General features: G+C 40.7%; 1 protein-coding gene across 1 annotated transcript; it reads left to right on the top strand.

Annotated features, from left to right (window-relative positions):
• Positions 1-478: 478 nt before the first annotated feature.
• Positions 479-22,472, top strand: IQCJ (IQ motif containing J). The gene is made up of 5 exons (XM_008710914.2): positions 479-548; positions 1,262-1,400; positions 7,374-7,454; positions 19,856-20,045; positions 22,359-22,472. Exons 1-5 carry the CDS (start codon positions 479-481, stop codon positions 22,470-22,472), a joined length of 594 nt encoding a protein of 197 aa, XP_008709136.2.
• Positions 22,473-22,971: the final 499 nt, after the last annotated feature.

Here is a 22,971-nt window from a genome sequence, read left to right as displayed (position 1 = left end):
AAGACTTTGGTGTTGAACTTGAGATGCCCATTGCACATGCATTTGGAGCTGTCAAGAAAGTGGTGTAGAAAGGGAGGAGTTTAGAGGAGGCGCAAATACAAATTTAAAGCCATAGGACTGGATAAGACCTCCTGAGGAGTGAGGATTGATAGGGAAGAGGACAGAGGCTTAGGATAAATTGCTGGCATATTTCCAGAGGAGCTAAGATTTTGTAGGAGTAAGGAGGATCTGGGAGAAGAAATGAAGAGAAGAAGGAGTCCCATACCTCCTTTAGACTGCTGGGTATAGCATGTAGGAAAGAAATGACCACCTCTTAAGTGGACTGCAGGGGAGATGGTGTGTTCAGGGACTCAGCCAAGTTTGCCATCAGCAAAGTCCTCTATATTCTAAAACTCTTTTCTAAATGGTTCTTTCATCTTCTTGCTCTAACAAAAACTTAGAACAGTGAGGCAGGGTACAGTCAGAATAAGTTGAAGGAATGTTCAAAGAAGTTGAGGAGATAGAGGATTTTGCTACAGATTCTGAGTTCCGAAGTGCTCAGTGGAAAGGTTGGAGGGATTGGGGAGAGGTGGGTGACTGAGTCAAATTCTGGGATGCACAATGCAGTATAAAGTTAAAGAAATTGAGTAATGGGGGATGACCTAGGAGACTTGGATGTCTGGTAGCTTAGAAGCATGTGGAGACTAGTCCTGATGGTATTGTAGGGACAAATGTGTAATTAATTCTAATTGGGGCTTCCTCTTGGCACTTCAGCAATTTTTGTGAAGAGGCAAGTAGTGCCTCAAACACTGTGGCCTGAAGAATGGGATTACAGAGACTATGGATGCATGAAATGCAGGGAAGGGGTGTGTGTGTGTGTGTGTGTGTGTGTGTGTGTGCGCGCCTGTCTGTCTGTCTTGTGCATTTCTGAGCACTGTGACTCAGGGATGAGGTTACCTAGAATTACCAAGAGACAGAAGAGGACAATTGCTGAATGGCCAAACCCAGCACACACTCATTAGAGCCCTTCACCCAGCAACCAGCAAACATAATACTGTTGACAAAGTAAATTTGGAAGAGCATGAGTGGATCCATATAAACACATCCCTACTCTGGGAAAATAACAGGAAGCATTATCTCTAGTGGCATTAAAAAAAATCACACAATTTGAGTGGCAGTATTATATTCTAGCTTGATCAAGGATCAAATTTTACTGTATGTTTAAGTACTTATCCATCACAAAGTCCAGAAATCTCAACAGTGTGTTATCTCAATTTTGCAGACAACTGTACTCAAATATTATTACCCACAAATACATGGGATCAATTTGTAAGATACTTCTTTTCTTTTTCACAGGAAGAAATGAAAAGATTGCAGAATCCTTTAGAACAAGTTAATGATGGAAAATATTTACTTGAAAAGTAAGTAAAAAATACCGAAGGAAATTAAATTATATTTGAGGTTAAAAAGCTTTCAAGAAAAAAAAAAAAAACCTGGCAAGGCAAAAATGAATAAGTAAATTCCACAGTTTTTTATGATATCATTGCAGTCAGGACCCAGCAATATGGCTCATTTGAGATACAGTTAGATAGATTTATGGCCAGTTGAGCTATGATACGCAAGCTGTACTGATTAACAGAGTAATATGATACATGGAGATGTGGTGCTATGTCTGAGGGCTTAAAACTTAACAACCCTGCCCTGTTTTTGGCTTTTAATCAATGACATGTATGGAAGGCAGTCATAAAATTTGCAAAAAGCTTAAAGATAACGCGAAGACCAATAGAATAAACATTTAAAATAATACAACAGAATGGAACAAAACTGCACTAGAAAAAAAGCAAGCAAGAAAGAAATGAAATTTAACAGAGATACAAATGAATTTTTCATTTAGATTTTTAAAAAATTGTGCAATTTGAGCATGTGAGAGATATACTGTGATTTCAATTTGTAAATAGGTGCTTTGAGGTTTTATCTGATATTAACATGAGACCATGATTCTATATGGCTTCTAAAAATATTATCACAATACTAGACTGATCAATAGCCATGCATTGTCAAGATAAAAGAAAAAATGAACTATCATTTACTGAGCATTTACAATATCCTCCCTATTAGTGAATGCTTACAGATGTTCCCTCATAGAATTCTGATTACAGCCTTTGACATAGGTACTATTTCCATTTTATTGACGGGGAAAGAGGCTCAGAGAGCTTTCAGCACTTGTCTAAGTATATTTAGCTAGGAGTAGTGAGAGTAAGAATTTGGATACCACCAGAGCTCCAGCTCTCAACCACTGGCTAAGTCCCAATGCAAAGCCCATGTGGGTGTCACCAGTGGCTCTGGTCATCACATTTAAAAAGCATATAGAGGGGCACCTGGGTGGCTTAGTCAGTTAAGCGTCCAACTCTTGATTTTGGCTCAGGTGTTGATCTCAGGGTCCATGAAGCCCCTCCGTGGGCTCCACCCTGGGCGTGAGGCCTGCTTAGGATTCTCTCTCTCCTTCTCCCTTGCTCTCCGCTGCTCATATGCTTTCTCTTTCTCTGTGTCTTTCTAAAATAAAATAAAATTAAAATAAAATAAAATAAAATAAAAACCACATAGACCTTCCCAAAAGCATCAGAGGAGGTCAATTAAAATTGTGAGGGTTCTGGAATCATGTGAAACTATCACAAAGAGCTGAGTATGTGTACTTGGAGAAAAGAAATCTCAGAGGGAACATAATGGCTTTCCTTAAACATTTGAAGGAATTTTCCTATTAAAAAGGGACTAAATTGCTCTTCTTGCTCTAGAGACCGTAGCAAGAAATCAGCGAGCAGGATTTATGGAGAGACAGCTTTGTGACTCAGAAAATTAATAACTTTTGTAAAAATGCTGCCTGCCCAACAGAATGGACTTCCTTGTTAAGGAGTGAGATGACAGATACTAGAAGTACCCAAAAAGAGTGAAATGCCCATCCAGCTGAAGTGCTATTGAAAGCATTCCTGAAAATGGGAAATCTTGGGTATGATTCCTCTTTCTGATTTTATCCTAGCTTTGTGAGTCTGGACAAATTATTTAACCCCCCTGAACCCAGCTTCCTCATCTTTAAAAATGAAGACAGCAACACTAACTTTTCAGTCTTAGAGCATTAAATAAGACACGCACAATAGCACAGTGCCTCCAATGTCAGCTCCGTCTCTTTCCATCCCGGTGGCTGTTTGGACTAGACACTTTCAGGTTCATTCTATCTCCATGGTTCTAAGATTTTGCCATGTCATCACTTGAAGGACAGTTTCAGCCCTTTGATTGAATGATGTTTCTGAGTTATCTTCAGATTTAATTTATCCTTATCATGTCTACTCTCATTAATATGAATAACTAAGAATAAATTAGTTCAGTTCTGCCCCCCCATCATCACTAGCAATATGTAAACAATAATAATTAAAAAGTTTTTGGCTGTGTAACTAGAAAGATTTTCCTCTATGGAGATTAGTGTGATGACATTAGATCAGTGGTTCTTCATCCTGGATGCCCTTAAAATCACCTGGGAGTTAATAAAAATGGCATAAGGCTTGGCATAATCTTCACCCTAGACAAACTGAATCTGAATCACTAGGGATGAAATCCTTAAATTAGTATTTCTTAAAAGCTGACTTCATGTGATTCTAATAAGGAGCTGGGGATGAGAACCAGTGATCTAGGTGCATTTTAGATTCCTTTGGTTATTCAATAATCTCATGTAGTTTAATTCTCTTAGGACACACTTTCTCTGTGACTTTCAGCCCTTTTGACATGCGGCCACTGAGCAAACAGTCAAGAAAGAATTTTTGAGACATTTTCGGTGCAAAAAGGTGTTTTTATTAAAGCATAGGGACAGGACCGGTGAGCAGAAAGAGTGATTGATTGTGATTGATTATATACTTTTAGGTTATGGGGTGAGGGTGGAGATAAAGTCTCTAAATGGATTTCCATATGCTAAAGAAGACTTACAGGATCCTGGAGGTCTGGGTGTTCTCAAACTAGGTTGCTTTTAGTCTCTAGCAAAACATCAACATTATTAAGGCAGCCAGGAGTTCCTTGAGGAATGTCACACTCTACCTGTCTTAGGTATTTGTCAATAGGCTGCAAGCTGTAAGGAAATTTAATTTTATCTACATTTCTCTTGACTTTGTATCTATTAAATTTGATTATGCTGGTATTTCATTATTGATTTTAATGTAAGAGGTGAACTCCTGAAGTTTTTTCCTTGCTAATTGACCACAGCTCTGTATTAAACTTCTCACTAATACCAGCATGTATCTTTCCCAGCTCTCTGCTCTCAGGAAGATTTGTGAAGATTAATGGCAGATATGTGGGCTTCTGCCTCCTCCTTCTTCCCCTAGTCTTTCCTTGTTATCCTGAAGCCTGGGGAAGTTAAAAGCTTTTGGAAGTGGCCAATCTGCTTTGCATGCTTATTTTTGCTTATCATGATTGAGGAATTCCAGAGATGGAAATTAAAGTCTCCCCTCAAAGCACACAGGCCTGTGGGGTAAGCTTCCCTTATCATGTTTGTGCAGGGCAGGGAGAAAACAATGGCTGCCAGCCCTAACAACCTATACCCATTTGCCTGGAATTCTAGAGACTTTCCTGGATGGCTTTGGGGCAGGACTGTGTCCTTGAAAGCTGTCAAATTTGATTGAAAAATTGGTGTACTTTGAGTGAGCAGTTAGGCATTTCATTATAGCTGTAGCTGCCGTAGGTGCTGATGTGACTCATCTCAGCTACTTGAAATGACCGTAAGTGAAGTGATGGTGGTGTCATAGCAGTTGATCATTTATTCCCCCTTGGAACATTACATTTATTTTGAATGCTCAACAGGGTTTTGTGGTAGCCAGTCAGTATGAAGGGAGGGCAAGCTGTAGCTCTATTCTGCTTGATAGGCGGGGCCAGTCCAGTGCATTTGTGCACACACACGCACATACTCAGGAAAGTTTTCCATGTGCCCATCAACAGAAGAGTAATTAGTAAGGCCGTTAATTAAGAGCCTGCTTATAACTGTATGGTTTTTGACAATCATTTATTAACTTAAATAAGACCTTAGGGTGACTGCTAGTTGTTGTAAATATTGAATCAGGCTGGGTTTCTGGTGGGAAATATGTGATTGCAAGTCAGACATTCCCCTCACATATCATCATTTTATTACCCACAGGTAATTATGGATGGAATGAGCTAAAGCTTTCCAATTAAACCTACAGGTATTCATAGTTTATAGTTTGTTGAGGTTGTATAAATTATAACCCCAAATTAGCAAATTTATTAATACTATAAATTTTTTTTCTTTTTATGAAAACTTGAGCTTTGCCTTTGGTTGCTGCATAACTACAGGTCCCACAATACCTCACATGTCTCTCTATTGCCCAATTTGCTAATATGCTATTAAGGGGTTTAATTAACAATATCTTAAAGTATTTTTGCTATAAGGCTGTTGTCCCTACGAGATCATAGACTTGTAAAAACAAGACTTTACATGCCCCTCAACTCTGGATTAGGTCCCTCTGTGTTTCCCCTTTAATAGCATCCATCACACTTGTAATTCTTTGTTTAATATTCATCATCTCCTAGATTATAAAACCGCAGAACACGGACCATGTCTAGTACTATTTTCACCATTGTATCATTCGTGTTCTGCATCATTTTTGACACATAGAAGACATACAATATATTTATGAATGAGTGAATAAGGATGAATTAATAACGGACCCAGAATACGAATGACATTGAGCAAACGAGTGGTTTTTTCCTTACCCCTCAACATCCCAGCTGGGCAACCACAAAGCTATATTGTGCTGATGGCACCATCTACCGGCCACATCGGAATTTATCTAATCTACTGTGTGTTTCCCCACCTCTTGGTTATTCTTTTCGAAAGAGGAGAAAATCCTAGATACCTTCTGCACAATTTTTAAAAATCTTTTTCTTTTCTTTTCTAAAACCACAATCCTGATACTTATTTTCAGACTAATTTCAGTACCTTCCTAAATATTTTCCATCATTCTCCTTGCTCACTCCTACCAAAAATCACCCTTAAACATCCCATTCACGTTTCCCCACTCCAAATGCTTTATGTTTCCCTGCCGCTATGTTTTTCACACTATAGATAACAATTCACTGATGGTTTGTTAAATCAGTTTGATGGGTCACCACTGAAATATAATCTTAAAAATCTGAAATATAATAAAATATATCAGCATACATTACATGTAGTTGGGGAAATAACGTTCCCTGAAATTTTTGTTTCAGTTTTAAATACACATGTGCACACACGTACACACACACACCCTTAACACGTGCATGTAATGGATTCGGATGCCAAATATTTGACCTATGGAAACCACAGTCAGTATGATTAAGTTTAGTAAGTATGGTGTTAAAATCCTTCAAGCAGCATTTTGTTGTCGTGAGACTTGAGTTTTAATGTGGCTTCTGCTGTATAGTGACTCGAACATAATCTCTTTGAGCTTCAGATTTTTCAGCTGTACCATGGGGAAAATACTTAATTGGTAGAGGCTACTGTGAGACTTGAATAAGATAATACATGTAAAATATCTATGACAGTGTTTTATGTATAATTTGTGGCCAATGACTATTAGTTTTCTGCTTATCCAAACTTATTTCCTACATTTATCCTCCACTTTCACCACATTGCTCTTTATTGTCTAAAAATAGCCTGAATTTTTTCACCTCTAATCTTTTGTTTTAATATCTCGCTTATATGTATTACTTTCACATCTCAACTTACCTAATTCCTGTCCATTCTTCAAAACCCACATCAACTAACACCATCTCCATGAAATCTTCCCTGATCATTGTAGCGCCCAGTCATTGCCTAATAAGCCCATAGGAACAGTGAACATATATCTATAGACCCCTGCCAGCAGTTTTCCAAGGTGGAGATTCATGCTTTGTTCATAGTGGGGGCTCTGCAAAAGCTTACAGAATGAAAGGAGGAAAGGTTCAATGGCAGTGGCGCTATTAGAATGAGAATGAATGAGATCCTCTCTACAACTTGGACAATGCCATGGGATTTATAACACTCTTCTTATGTTTTTTTCCTTCCCCTGAATTGGCCCAATATTTTGTTTTCCTCTTTGCTTAAAGGAAATGACTTTCATGCCTTAAATATGAATGTTGAGCTAAAAATCAAAGTAAAAATCAAAAGAACAGAAAAGGTAAAAGGCAAAACAATATTTTCTTTTTATAGTATGGTTATTTATCCATTATCCATCAATAGCAACCTTTAGGCCTCTGTGAATTAATTAAAATGAATGAAATTGGATGTATATCTGCTTTTTCAAATAAATATGAATTAGCAGTTTTATTGCTATAAAGGTTGTCTAGATTCAGCTATATTGAGGCATTATTTCTGTTTCTAGTCACCAGCTGGCCATGGATACAGAGAATAATATTGAAAAATATCACCTAAATCTACAGCCCCTGGAATCAAAGGTGAAAATGTGAGTTATTTCAAAATTTACATCAAAGCATTAGTTTTAAAGTTCTTGTTTTTTTTTAAATTTTTTATTATGTTATGTTAGCCACTATACAGTACATCCTTAGTTTTTGATGTAGTGTTCCGTGATTCATTGTTTGCATATAACACTCAGTGCTCCATGCAATACTTGCCCTCCTTAATACCCATCACCCACCTATCCCAATCCCCCACCTTCCTCCCCTCTGAAGCCCTCAGTTTGTTTCCCAGAGTCCATAGTCATTCTCTCTTCTGTTTACTACCCCCTTCATTCTTCCCTTCCTTCTCCTACCGATCTCCCTGCTATTTCTTATGTTCCATAAATGAGTGAAACCATATGATAATTGTCTTTCTCTGCTTGACTTATTTCACGTAGCATAATCTCCTCCAGTCCCGTCCATGTTGCTGCAAATGTTGGGTAATTGTTCTTTCTGATGGCTGAGTAATACTCCATTGTATATATGGACCACATCTTCTTTACCCATTCATCTGTTGAAGAGCATCTCGGCTCCTTCCATAATTTAGCTATTGTGGACAATGCTGCTATGAACATTGGGGTGCATATGGCCCTTCTCTTCACTACATCTGTATCTTTGGGGTAAATATCCAGCAGTGCAATGGCTGGGTCATAGGGTAGCTCTATAAAGACCTCGATGGGAGACAGGAATCCATCAAAATCATAGAGAAGAACATAAGCTGTAACCTCTTCAACATCGGCCACAGCAACTTCTTTCATGACACGTCTCCAAAGGCAAGAGAAACAAAAAAAAAAAAAAAAAAAAAAAAAAAGAACTTTTGGGACTTCATCAAGATAAAGTTCTTGTTTTATGACCTTCTAGAGTACTCTGGAATTTGGGGGTACAAGAATTAAGCATTTATTTATTTCACATCTATATGTTAAACGCTATTTCCTCTTTTCTCTGAGCAGCAACAAAACTGTTTTGGGCAAACAGAGCCATCTACTGCACAATGTGGGGAATTTTTTTATTGTCATAACGTCCTAGTTTCTTGGTTTTTCCCTTTTTAGGCAGAATGCAGCTCTTCAGCATCCACTAGCATATTCTGTCCTATTAAGAGGATCTTAATAAAATAACTTGGTTAATTCCACCTTGGAACAACCTGGCTATTTTTACATTGGGCCATTTCTTCATCATATACACATAGACACTTTCAGTTCTCTTCCTCCTATTTCCATTCCACCTCTCATCCATATATTTTGGAAAAGTATCTCTTCTTTTTCTTTTCACTTCCTGTCATTTTCCTTTTTATTCTCGCTTAATAAGGTCAAATGTGAGACCCTTCCCCACTACAAATGACTGTTACATAACACTAGTGCTAAGAAGGGGCGCCTGGGTGGCTCAGTTGGTTAAGCATCTGACACTTCATTTCAGCTCAGGTCATGATCTCAGGTCTTTGCGCTCAAGCTCTCTGGCAGCCCCCAGGTCAGGGGAGCCCCCATGTCAGGGGTCCCTACAGAGTCTGCTTGGGATTCCCTTTCTCCCTCTCCCCCTTTCCCTGCTCACGTCCTCTTTCTCTCTCTCTCTCTCAAATAAATAAATAAATCTTAAAAAAAAATAGTGCTAAGAATACCTCAATATTAACAAAAATGAAACTGGTAATTTCCAGAGTGAGACAGGCTATATTCTAGAACAAAATAGCAACTTTTTTTTTTTTTTTAAAGATTTTATTTATTTATTTGACAGAGAGACAGCCAGCGAGAGAGGGAACAGAAGCAGGGGGAGTGGGAGAGGAAGAAGCAGGCTCCCAGCGGAGGAGCCTGATGCGGGGCTCGATCCCAGACCGCCGGGATCACGCCCTGAGCTGAAGGCAGACGCTTAACGACTGCGCCACCCGGGCGCCCCAAAATAGCAACTTTCTAAAACCGTATTTCAGTAGAGAAGGGACCTATCATAATCACCTTAGAAGCAATTTTAAACTATGCTTGCTTTCTGTGATCCTTTCCCATTCTGATTTTCCATCAGGGTTGCATATAAGAATTTTCGGTGAGATCCTATGTAATATCACACACACACACACACACACACACACACACACACACACACACAGAGCTTAACACTCTGAAGGCATGTATCCGAGAATTTAAACATGTCTGAGCTTGGCTAGGATCACTGATCATTTGCAGAAAAGCCCAAAGAGGAATCTTTTAGAAAATAAGTCACCCCAAAGAAGGGAGCCTTGTAGTACAACTTTGAGGAACAATAAGCCATGGCTTTAGGAACAGAAATGATGCAGATATATAATATCCTGCTGGATAAAAGCAAATATTAACATAAACCCCTGCCAATTTACATTAACCCTGGTCATCAATAAAAGGTTTGTCTCTGAGTGAGAACGTAGAGACACCTTCAAGATAAAGTTCAAACATGGCTTCTGAACCTGTTGGGTCCCCCACTAGGAAGCTCTGTGTCACGCTTACTAAAGGAATAATAAATCAGGCTACCAAATTTTATGCAAGCAATGTGTAGCCTCACTACACAGGATGTTAGTTTTCAAACATAGGTTGCTTTATCCTTAGGAATTTTCTCATTAAGATAATATCCTCTTAAATGAAAAAGTGTTGGAATGGAGAGTTGTTTGTGTGAAAAATTAGAGTGTTTGATTTGAATGCAAATGAAGCTAGGAAACCTCTCTGGTCTTTTTTGGTTTTCATCATCCCTAATATACAGAGGGGCAGATGCCAGGAGGAGAAGCAGGCAAGAAAAAAAATCTCTCTGGCTGAGATTTCAGCCAGCTCAGAGAGTCTGGGATTTTCCCTGCAGCTGGCTTGATGGAGGAGTCTCAGCTCAGTGAGGTGCAAACAGAATGGTTTTATCTCTTCTAATAACTCTGAACCCCATTTCCACTCACTGGAGGAGGATGAGGGAGAGAAAACTTAATCTTGTCCAATAATGGAATTTGAGTCCCATTGGGGAATTTAGTCCAGTTCAGTGACTCTTGTCTAATCTGGTTATTAAATTCTTAACTCTCATGACAGGTTGAACATCTCCCCTCTACACACATTAGATCTTTCCTACAGCTGTGCAGCTTGCTCTCCTTTGTGTTCTCTCCTCTTTCTAGTTGCCCCTTCTCCTTGGTATTACCTCTCCCACCCCTCATGTGCTGAACACCCAACTGCCCCAAGATTCCCATTAATGGTAAACACTTACCCTCCTAGGTAGGTGTTTCCTTAAAAATAGCTCTAAGGATCGGGGCCTATGAGAAGGGTCGTCTGGTCTCCCCCGAGTCCCCACCGATGGTGTAGGCTGTGCCTCTCATTGTGTCCCGTGCTCTGCTGAAACTGTCTCCCTCAGACTGACCTTGGCATCCTCACCCTCAGGGTGGATCTTGTCAAACCTTCATTCCCACTTCCCAAGGGATTTTCTTTAGACCTGCAGAGCATTGGATATGAAAGATGGTGCCTTGTCCCAGATTCCAGAGTCACTGTCAGACTTCACAGGCTTTCTCTCAGGGTCTTCTGGGTTTTATTGGTGGGAAGCTGCTGAGCATCTGTCTTCTTCTGGTGGGTAGAGAGAAGTGAGGGAAGCAAGGATTACTATACTGTAAAATCTGCTTTCCTGGAAACTCTCCTCTCCCTTCCCTGACAAGGAGAAGAGGGTTAGTAGGTTCCAATGAAGGTTTTCTGGACAATCCAACCTCTGCAAGCCCTGAGGTGGGATGCACCTTGGCAGGCTAATCTGTGAACATAAAAGACAATAAGGAAGATGAGAACTGTTCTCAAGTGTGGGCTTCCTCCATCATATACCTGCACTAGTGAGAACTTGAGGTGGGGGCTGGATGGTGCAGAAAAGACTCTCAGTTGTTTCCTCACACTCAGACCAACTAAAAAGAAAAGAATTTGATAAGAAAACTTCAACCTCTATGTGGAGTGCAAAGTATCAGTGAAAGAAGTAGAGACCTGCAGGGAAAGAACACATGTGAGTATGGGGGTGGAATTTAGAGGAAGTGTCAGGAATGTGCATGAATGCAACCCTTAACGGGTAATTTTGAATTTTAGACTTGAAGGATCAAAGGACTGTGTCAAAAGGGGAAAAGCAATCAAGGTTGCACAGCTATTAATAAAAAGTCATTTGGGGGAGGTGAAAGGCAGGTTTTCTGAAGATCAAGCAAAGGCAAGCCTCTCAAGTCAGAAAATTTAGTGAAAGCAAAAGTAATAGTGAGAGCACCACAGTGAAGGGTCTCAACGCAACTCTCAGACTAAAGACAGATGTATTCTTAAGAGGCAAGGCTGGAGTGAGGCCCTGGGGATGAAGGCACACATCAAAGGAACACAGGCTTTAGCACTGCGGCCTGACTGAAAGGGAGGAAACGGACTCTCCAAATCCCATGAAACTGCTACCCTTCACATGGGGTCACATCTGGCATGTTGTAGTAGGATCTAAAACACATCTTCTGAATATAAACCATCACTTAACAGTTGTTCGTTAACTGTGTGCAATCCCTCTCCTGATGTTTTAGCAAAATACTTATTTTGTTACGGACAACATAGGCATCTGTTGACTACACATCATCTTTTGAACATCAGCTTGTTAAATGTGTCCAGTTCCTCTCATTTTTTATTAATGTATTTGATGATTTAGAGATGAAACAACATTTAGATTCTATAAAAGAGAGGGAGACAGAGACACACACAGACACACAGTGTCTGCACTGGAGAAAAAAGACAATTCCCAGGAGAATTTCAAAGATATTTCTCAATAAAGCCTTCTTAAAAGGCGAAAGATTTATACAATCTGAAGAGAAACCAGAGTATAATAAAGCCTTTTTAAATGTCATTTGTTTGAGAGTAATGCCTATCAACTTTGGTCAAAGTTTAATTAAAAGAAGATACAAGAGAAGAATGGTTGAGAGCATATAGCTTGGAGTTAGAGCAACTAGGAGAAATCCCAGCTCTGCTCTTTGCCCACTGTGTGACCACTGTCTGGGCCACAGTTGCATTCCTCTATAAAATGAGAACACTAACCATGTCAAAAAGTATTGGAGAGAGCTTTCGATGAGAAAATTTAAAAAAAAATTAACCTAATATATCTTTTCCATGGAGTTATACTGTTTCCAAACATGTTTTTATGCCAAATTGGGCTAATAAAATATTGCCCTTAAGAATCCTTAGGAACCCAGCATATCATACCAATGTATATGATTAGCACATATTACTTAAAAATTTTTGAAAGTGTTTGCTTTTCTTAAGTAATTATAATGATTTATCTGAGTCTGTCATCAAGTTTGAGGCTGACTTAGATACCGTATCCTTAATTCCTTACAAGAAAGACACAGAGGTTATTGTTATTCTTGTTTTGTGGGTAAACACAATGTAGGCCAATAACTTTAGTATTTTGCCCAAAGACTACAGCTAATGATAAGTAAACTGAGCAAAACCTGTATCTCTCTAAACACACTTAGTTTCTGGGGAGTTCTCTTTCAAGATGGCTAATGCAGGAAGATCCTGAATTCACCTCCTCCCACAGACATACTGAATTTACAGCTACATATGGAACAATATCCCTTGGAAAAAAAACCCTAAAAACTGGCAGAGCAACCCCTTTATATCAGGCAAACAAGAGGGAAACCACATCAAAACAGGTAGGAAAGCCTGGGACATAATCTTGCTGTAAACCCCAGCCTCAGTACGGTGACTCACAATTGAGAAGGAACTCGTAACACGGAAGTTCTTCCTGAGGCATGAAGGATTGTGCTCTACATCAGGCACCCCTGCTGCTAAGACCAGCACCTGAAAGACAAGCCTGCAAAACAGTTGGCTTTGGAGATCAGAGGAGTTCCAGTGCCCATGAGACCTGCAGGGCTACGGCCACCTGGGGCAGGGCTCTTAAAGGGCCTGTGCGCAGACTCATCTCTCTCAGGGCCCCATGCAGAAGTAGCCCTTTGAAAAGTGCCCAGACTTTATGTGAAAAAGACTGGTCTCCTTATTTTGAAATATGAGTCTGAGAGCCAGAGGCCTGCTGGGATATTCTCTGGGGTCAGAGAATGGTGGAAACCATCTTCCTGCTCTCTGCCCTGCTAAAGCCAGTGGGCACCATCTTTTTAATTTTTTTCTTTTTATTTCTTTACTTTTCTTTTTCTCTCTTCTTTCTCCCTCTCCTTCTTCTCCTCCCTCTCCTCCTTTGCCTCCTCCTCCTCTTCCTTCTTCCTCTCTTTTTTTCTGTTTTTGGCAGGTGCCATCTTTGCCCTCCCCCTCCTTGCTCCAGCCAGTGAGCACCATCTTTGTGTTCTTCTGCCACACTGCACAAGAGCGGTATCTCCCAGAAGACAGTTTCTACACAGATTTGATGGTCTGGTGTTGGGGGCTGCCACCCAGGGAACACCCTCTTGATCACCTGGCTCTAGAGGCCATGGGGTTTGATATTCCTGTATCCCACCACACTGTGGCAATTAGAGACAGTTCTTGGCAGACCACCACTCCCAGGACACTGCATAGACAGCAGACTGAAACACACATCCCCTCTTTCTAAGAAAGAGATCTATTTGCTGGTCCCAGGAGCTTTGGCCTGAGTGACAGGCTTCTGGTTTTAAACGTATTTGGGAGCCTACAGAGGGGGGGTCTCAGGGAACGAAGGCCAGTGGGTGCAATCTTTGTGCTGTCCCTCTGCCTTGCTCTAGCTCACTGGAATCTCAGAAAAAGGAGCTTATAGCTTTGTTTGGGGCCCTGATTTTTGCTGCTGCTGCCAGGGGATATCTCTCTACTGCCTGGCTCTTGTGGCACTAGCAATCGCTAGAGAAAGAGTCTTAAACAGCTACCACCCCAAGGGCACAGCAAGAGGCAACAGACCCAGGAGCTCAGTATTGATGTGAAAGAGGCCTATTAGCTTATCACCATAGCTGTAGCCTGAAGGGCAAACTTTTAATTAAACACACATCGAAGGACTGACTGTCAACATTTTCTAAGACCTCAGAGGGCAGGCACTGCCTTCAAACTCTCCCTCTGCCACACTCCGGAGTCCTAACATGTCTTGGAAGGGAGCTCTTATACATGTCTGGTGTCCTAGTCTTTACATCTGGTGCCCTGGTTTTGTGGCTGCTGCCCAGGAGAAACCTCTTGATCACTTGCTCTGGTGGCCAGGGGGGCTTGCGTTCCTGGGTCCTATGGGACTGTAACAATTGGAAAGACAGTTCTTGGCAGGCTACCATCCTAGGGCCCTATTCTGAATAAACAACAGATGAAATACACCCTTAGCCTCTCTGTGAAAGAGGTCTGTTTGCTTGACCTGGAGCCTTAGGGGCAGACTTCAGATTTGGCACACATCTGTAGGCCACAGAGATGCTCCCAGGGAGTATAGGCCTGGGGATGCCATCTTTGTGCTCTCTCTACATCTCACTGCAGCTCACCCAAATCTCCCAGAAAGGAGATAATACACTTGTCTAGAGCCCCAAATTTTGCTATTGCCACCCAGGGGACATCTGCAGATCACCTGGCTCTGGAGGCCAACAGAGTTTACAACTGCAGGCCCATAGGAATGTATATGTTCGCATACTTTGAAAGCTTCTGCTAAGGGTTTGGCTTCCAATCAGCCTGGATTTATGTTCTGATTATGATGCTCCCCTTTAGTAGGACACTGACTGGTCTTGGCACATCTTCCACTACTGGGAGCTATTAAAAATAAACTACGCTGCTTGGACAATCACAAAGGTTGAGAGACAGCCAGCAGCTAGGGTAGGGTTCACCTACTGCACGAGGCCAACCGTGTAAGACTCAGCAAGGTGGCTGTTGAATCGAACGCGTAGAAACCAGTAGAGAGTAAAAACAAAACGAAGAAACAGAGAAACATGTTCCAAATGAAAGAACAGTATAAAGCCTCAGGGGAAAAAACAAAAACAAAAACAAAATAAACAAAAAAGAAAACCTTAAACAGAGATAAGTAATTTATATAATAAAGAGTTTAAAGTAATGCTTATGAAAGTACTCACTGAACTTGGGAAAAGAATGGATGAGCACAGTGAGAACTTCCAAAAAGAGATGGAAAATATAAAAAAGTTCCAAACAGAGGTCACAGAGCTGAGGAATATAATAAACACATTTAGTTTCTAAGCACACCCCTCATGAGGTAAAACTTTTTCTTCTTTGAGGATTTATTGAATTATTTCTGGGATGCACTGTTAGGAGAATGGATTTATTGATCACCTACTTACCATATTTCTAGAACTGTGGCAATATGGTGGACACATGTGGCCACTGCTCTCAAGGGATTCACAATCTAGTGGAGGAAGAAGACTTCTTGGAAAAGAGTTGTCTGGATTAGCCTAATCTGACACTCTTCTTTTTGCATGGCTAATATCTCCGAGAGCTGCTGTTCTCTTTCACAGACTCAGTAGCCTCTGGGTGCCTTATTTCTAAAGTGCTTTCTCAATCTTGGCAACTTGAGGCAAGGCCCAAGTTGCCCAGATTCCATCTGTGAGGGAGTTAGGAGTTGCTGACCATCAAGGTGGTCATAGGTGTTAATGAAGGAACCTGCAGAAAGATCCAGAAGGGCATAAACCCAGATGCTTAGGAAGTACCAACAATCAAATGAAGTCAAGAGTTACAAACCAGACAGAAACTGGAATGGAGTGGAAGCAGGCTAGAGATACAGGCAAATTCTCTGGAAAACCTGCCTGTTGCATGCAGTGGCCCTTCATTGGCCTTTGGGCAGGTTTGTATCAGGATACAGGGTTGAGGCAGACACCAAATAATAAAAACATGGCTTACCTGTTAGGGTAGCTTTTAGTAGCACATAGAAAATTTAACAGGCTTAAACAAATAGGGGTTCTACTTATCTACTCAAAGTCAGTATGTGACAAGCCAAATCCATCACCTTGCTTTCTTCTCCCTTTCTGCCTTTTGCTGAACCATGAGGAGGGAACACAATGTAATGGAAAGACGGGATCTTGTCCAAATGTCGGGTCTGTCAGTTAGCTCCCATCTTGTTTCCTGAAACTTGTTGAGCATTCCTGGTTGTGAGTAAAAGAAACAACTCAAACTAACTTATTATAAAAAAGAGATTATATTGGATCACCTAACAGAAACATCCAGGGGCTAATGTGCTTCAAGCATATCTAGACCCAGGTAGTCAAGCATCATCAGACATCTCTGTCCTCCTTCTGTAACCTCTGCCCTGGGCATTTTGCTTCATTCTCATGTGGGCTCTCCCAACATTATAGCCATGGGTTGGTGGGTCCCCAAAGAAAAATGAATGCTAGTACGAAATGAAGGAAAAATTAATTAATTATGATGGTAATAGTGTCTTCCTCACATTCCACTTGAGGTAAGGATCGAATGGGAGAATACACATAAAAAGAGCTACATGTGATTAGATGTTATCTCCCAAGATACTCAGACTTCTGTCCTCTTTGATGGTGTCCTTTTTTTCCCATCCCCAAATTCAGCCTTTTTGGGTAATAATGTATTTTGAATTTGTAAAAATTATTTGGTAACATTTAAGAACCAGTAACTTCCAAATAAAAACCCAGATTTCTGACTGTCCTTGATAAGTAGTAAGATCTGGCAACAATCAACTGTGCCAAGATGGGGTTCCCCCTCCCAAGGGGCAGCTGCTGGCCAGTCTGCCCCCAGCCTCGCCCTTGGAGACATCTGGGATCCTTCTCCTGTCTTCACAGCCTCATACCCTACCACTTTTCTCTGGGAACCTCCTCACTTCCAAGGCTTTGCCCAAAGGCCCTTCCTCGCTCTTCTTATCAATCTAAATCCCCTCCATCCTTCAAGGCTAATTAAAGCACCAGGACTCCCTCAAACCTCCTCTAAGCATCCTAGCTCACAGAGCTCGGTCTTCTAGGTAAGGACATCTTGAATGTAAGGACAGCCAGTGACAGCCAGGACTGCACTGGCTGTACGTCCCCAAGTGGCTGCGAGTGCAGGAGGGAGCCACAGGCACTGTGAAACAGACAGGGATGTATAGAGAGATGGCAGAGGCAGGCGATGACACCGTCCCTGAGATAGAAGACAAACAAGAGTTGGACAGGCAAAACAATTATTGAAAAATGTATTTGTCATCTACTTTGAAATAAGCCTATTTATAATTCAAAATATAGGAAGACACAAGATGTGCTCCTTTACTGCAGCCAGCCTTTAAAGAATTGTATTGATAGCAAGGCTTAGTTTTAGAAATAAAAATGTCAAGGTGGTTGGTGTTCAGGGTTTACTCTGCAGCCTTAAAGGAGACTTGTGAGTAGGAATTGTGGTACAGCTGGGATAAGAAGGCTGAAAAGTGATGAGGTGCTTCTGCATTTTAATTCCCTCTTTCAGTAAAATAGCATTTGGAGATTGTATTCAGAGAGCTAACAATAGAACAATTCAATCTACAAAGTGGTCAAATGGGAGTAAACAGTGTGTGATGTAAACAGTTTCCCATGATTCAGAGTAATAATAGCATGATTCCACCATTTAAAACATATCCAATGTAACAATTTAGGTAATAGTGATGACTGGCCTCTCATTTTTAACTTCTGAGTTAAAAAAGAATATAGTATATCTTGGTTCTTTAAAGGTGTTACATTGCCCCCTGGTGTTCAATAAACTAAAATGTAAACTCTCAAATGGCTGCTACATTTTCTTTCTATATTTTCTGAATAATCAAGATGATGAGCGAGCAAGAGAGAGAGAGGAACACCTCAATATAAACACGTGGGTATTCCATGCCTTGTTAATGTTTTATATTTTCTAAATGGGCTTTACAATGTCACTTTTTTTAAGCCCTTGATGAGCAGGTTTACAGACTTTAGGTGCCCTCCAGTGGCGGAACTTGTTAGGACTCTGGGAGACCCAAGCATTTCAGATGATGTAGAAATTATTGTTTCCAAAGTTTGCTACTCCTTAATAAAAGGGGTCCCTGAAGAAGCAACAGGACTGACAAAGTCTTACAGAACCTTCTTTGAGATTCTGTTTAAAATCTTTAAACCAAAGTAAATAAAGATGTATTTTGAGCAAGCATTGAATAATAAAACAATAATCACATAAAATCCAAAGCAGGGTCATATCCTGCCTTAATAGGTCTGAAATGTATATATAATTTGCAGTGCTCTTTAAAAAACCCTAGAAGATAGCTACTTTTGCAATTGTATGCAAACCATGAAGATCCCCTCGTAGGGTCTTAGAAGAAACTCCTGGCCTGTAAGGGCCCCTGAAGCTTATGTTCCATAGCTTCAGGGGAAATTGGCCTCTGATTCAAAGGTGGTGTTTAACTGCAGCTTTTGGGCTTTACCTTGAGCATTATAATTCAGAGCCTTAATAACTTAGGGTACACATGTAAATTTAATAACATGGTAACATTTTTGTGGCCTTTCTATCTTCTGACTACTGAGAATTAATGGTCTTTGAACCATTCTAGCCAAGTGAAAATAAATCAGTTTGTTTATAGAGAAACAACTTTAATTGCCTTGTGTGTGGGAATAGTTATAGAGTGTAGAAGTAATGGAATTAATGCAACTATTTAAAACTATTTTAAAAGGCCGAATCTTGAAAATTGGTCTTCATGTTTGGTTAATTCCCAGAAGAGAATTGTGTTCACTGATCACCTGTGAAAAACTAGATGTTAATCTCAAAGATTAGAAACCAGTCCAGGTAGGGAAAAATTATGTAGCTTTCATAAAGAAGAGCTTTCTATTAAACGAACCAGTTGACTTTGTTTTGATACTAATCACAAGAAATAAACAGCTTCCTTGGGTAAAATCTCAAACAGCCACCTAATCATGTGTTATTTTAGTTTTTTGAATAGTTCATAACATTTTCAGTTATTCTATCCTCTCTGTCTGTTCCTTTATTTACTTATCATTTATTACTTGTTTCCTTCCACGGTATGTAAAAATTCATGATGACCGGGCTCTTGACTGTCTTGTCCCCAGAGCAGGGCCACTGTGTTTGGCCAGGTAGACTACACTGTACAGCATCATGGGGTTCCCTTTGCCTTGAGGTCTGTGCAAATGGCACCCTCTAGAGCTGCACTGCAGTCGCTGTCCAGAGCCTAGGGTGACCTTGGCTCAGAGGAGTCCCTCAACAAGGCTGTATTAGTGCATGAGTAAGTGATATGTCAGCCTATTTATTATTCTTATTTAAAATATAGGATGAGAAGTAGAAAGATTTTACATCCCATAAATCAAAGTGCATTTACACGTGCAAACTAGTTTTACTTTGATGACTTTTTCTGACTAAGATGACTCTTGTAGACTGATTTAGCTTAGTCTGTGACTGTCAGATCAGTTAAATAGAGAAACAGTACAGGTCTTCTGATTTCCGGTGTCACATTCTATGTGTTACATTTTCCCTGTCTCCAAAGCCAATTCCTTCAGACGTTGTGTGCTTTTCTGAGTCCGTGGACTGTAACCAGGTAGTGACAGTGCACGTGCTGTTTTGTTTTGTTTTTCCAGCATTCAGAGAGCCTGGCGTGAGTACCTGCAGCGGCAGGACCCCCTGGAGAAGAGGAGCCCGTCCCCACCCTCTGTGTCCTCAGAGAAGCTGAGCAGCTCTGTCAGCATGAACACCTTCTCAGACAGCAGCACACCCGTGAGTGCCATGTTTCCTTTTTATGGCCTGATTGGCCAATCATTTGATCACCAGGTCTTTGGTTCCTAGAAGGAAATGTCGAGATGTGGGCAGGCCGTTTGTTGTTAGGTGTATCTACGTCGCTTACTTGCTATATTTGAAGCCATGGTGAGGGTTTTGTCATCTGAGAATGAAGGCATGATTCATAAGTACAGGTGTATTTCATCAGGTCTGAGAGAATCGATTGCATTTGACCTCAACCTAAACTGCTCATTTGTGTGTTTGCGTTCCTCTGTTACTAAGAATATCTTTTTCCTTTTCTTTATAACAGTGTGTTCCCTTTAGTCTGTGCCTCTGGTAGAGTTTTGTTATGCTAATATGATAGAAGATTAGTTTGGTTATAAGGATTATAAAGAGAACTTTACAGGAAGAATGCAAAGGGGTCACAAACTCAGGAATTGCAACTCAGATGCCTACAGGGGCCAGGTAAGAAACCCTTGTGGCTAATGTGGGCTAAGCTGTGACTGGCTACTGAAGAACACAGGCCTTACCTAAAGGGGTAGCCCCGCTTGGATCCTGGGCATGTTGCTGTGCAGGGATGCTGGACAGACAGACACTGCCAAATGTGATTTCTCCTCTTAAGGGATGCCAGAAATTCAGATTTTAAAATTTTGGCAACTAGTAAAGAATTTAAAATGTAACTAGACCATGCCTGCAGATCACAATTATCCCAGAGGCCACCTGTTTAAGAACCTGTTTAAGCACACAGTTAAAGAATGGGAACATCTGCTGAAAGTCTTTATTTAAAACAACAACAACAAACAAACATACCAAATGTGGTAGGAAATAAATGATCAAGCAACCGTAATACAGAGTGTTGTGAAAATGGCCATTGTGATCATGTATGATAGTCACTGGAATACACAGAAAGAAGTTGAGAAGAGAAATGAAGTAACTGTACAAGTGTATTATTTTAAAAAAATGTTTCTTGACTACTTTGTAATCATGTTTATTCAGTAGTTAAAAGGCTCCCCAGCGGCCAGAATAAGGTATTCACATCGGGATCAAGCAAAGGTTGCTTTGACATGTTTTCAGATGATTACATTGCATGTTCTTTAATAAATGGTTTTATCTGTTACGGATTCTAAAGAGAGAGCACTAACTTGAGTGCAAATAACAGTGACAGAAGATCTATTTTTAGCAGGCTGAATACTCCCTGAATCTGTGCCTTTTTAAAATAATTTGCGGTGGGGCGTGGGGGCGGGGGGTGGAGAATGACTGTCTGAACTGGTCTTATGATCACTAGAGGGCGCTGATGAGCCACATTGGAAAAAGTCTGTTGCCGTTAAGTGTCTATTTATCTCATGATTTGCAAGTCAAAAATAATATGAAAATTAAGTGTTTAGGATGCCTTTGCTGTGAGTGACAATAGAATTAATTTAATAGGAATTAAATGACCGAATATTTTATTTGAATGGTGGAAACAGTATCAGAAATCGTTTTGCCTGTGAGTTGAAGGTTTGGATTTACTGCTTTTGTAGTTTCTCATAGCCCCAGTTCCTGACAGTATCAACCATTGCTGTGTCCAGTGATACATGATGGTTTTAGTGTTGCTTTAGGGTGATTAACCATTTGACTTTATTGAAATTCTGGAATAATCTATCTTTGTTTTATATTTACCCCGCCGTACCACTTAGATTCTGGCACCTGAAGTATCTTTGTGCATAAATGCAGGTTCTTCCCCCATGGGTCATCATATAAATGTGATGTGTAATATCTTTTGCACAGCTTTGCTAACAGTTCTGCCTTATTTAATTTAGCCTGGCCACCAGGTCCCCTGATATTTCTTAGTAGAGCAGATTTCCTCTCTCAAATGTCCCCAGCTATTTGGTTTCCTATAAGGTGTTTCAGAATGAATTGGGAATGGCAGCCTGCTCCACCACGATATCATCATGCCTTACCTCTGTGCTCATGGGGCCAGGATAACTCTGTTCATTGTGTGGAAGGCTGGCTTACTCCTGATTGCCTATAAACAGTGAGAATCAAAACATTTTCAAAAAACATTATTGGAATTAGCTTCAGAAAACAAGCAGACCCGCCCAGAATTCTAGTAGAGGTTATTGATAATAACAACAACTTTGGCATTGATGGTGTCAGTAGCATGACACTAAATATGCAAAGTAAAATATGAAAATACAAGTTGCTGGAACATCACCAGGTCTCTAGTTTGTCAGGCAGGTAAAACATCCAATTCATAATTTTTAAAAACTTTATGCTTCGTTGTTTGGAGCTGCTACATCTAGTTAAGGTTGTTCTATTTCCCATGATCATCACTTTGTTTGGGACCTCTTTCGGAAGATTCATTCTTACATCTGTTGGTGGTCACAGTCCCATGAAAGGAAAGTGACTCTGCTCTACTTTGATCAGCCTACCAGACCGACTGGGTTCATACATACTCTCAGGGAGTTCCAAATAGGAAGACTTGGTGTTACTACTCTCTGATGAATAGACCTCAGATTTATGGAGGGGATAAAGATGAGCCCTGGCCCACCTTGGCTAAGCCTGTCATAAAGAGATGAGTTTTCTCTAGTAACCAGTGAGTCCCTTTGGAACTTCAGGGGTAAAAGTCTGTAGTCCAAGTCAAATGCTCTCAATGAGGTATCTCCCTGGGGGGTTCTCTGGGATCCTAACTCCTACCAGATACCTCCAGCTTGCTGAACTCAGCCCTCTTTCTCTGGGCTTGATCTGTCACTGTTGCTGCCTAGACCATTGTCTGTTTTCTCGAATTTGATCAGCTGCCTGTCTTGTCCCAACTACTAACCCTCTACTGTCCTCTAACACAGCCTCAACTGGAGGCCAGTCTGCCCTCGTCTAACCCGTGGACCTTTCCACCTGCTCTGCCTGGCCCATGTCTATAATAACTGAAATTACTGCCCATAGTAGCTGTCTGCCCCAGGCATGTGCTGCATGGGAAGCCAGCAACCCGAGCTGGGTGAGTCCC

Source organism: Ursus maritimus, unplaced genomic scaffold (assembly GCF_017311325.1).
Source record: "Ursus maritimus isolate PB19 unplaced genomic scaffold, ASM1731132v1 scaffold_20, whole genome shotgun sequence".
Classification (NCBI taxonomy): Eukaryota; Metazoa; Chordata; class Mammalia; order Carnivora; family Ursidae; genus Ursus; species Ursus maritimus.
Note: the sequence above shows the minus strand (reverse complement) of the source record. Positions and strands in the feature narration are given on the sequence as shown.

What these genes read in the sequence shown, in the direction of transcription:
- IQCJ (XM_008710914.2), top strand. Translation starts at nt 479, where the DNA reads ATGTTCAAAGAAGTTGAGGAGATAGAGGATTTTGCTACAGATTCTGAG. An exon ending in CCGAAGTGCTCAGTGGAAAG is followed by an intron (nt 549 to 1,261) that starts GTTGGAGGGATT and finishes TCAATTTTGCAG; the next exon opens with ACAACTGTACTCAAATATTA. An exon ending in GGAAAATATTTACTTGAAAA is followed by an intron (nt 1,401 to 7,373) that starts GTAAGTAAAAAA and finishes TTCTGTTTCTAG; the next exon opens with TCACCAGCTGGCCATGGATA.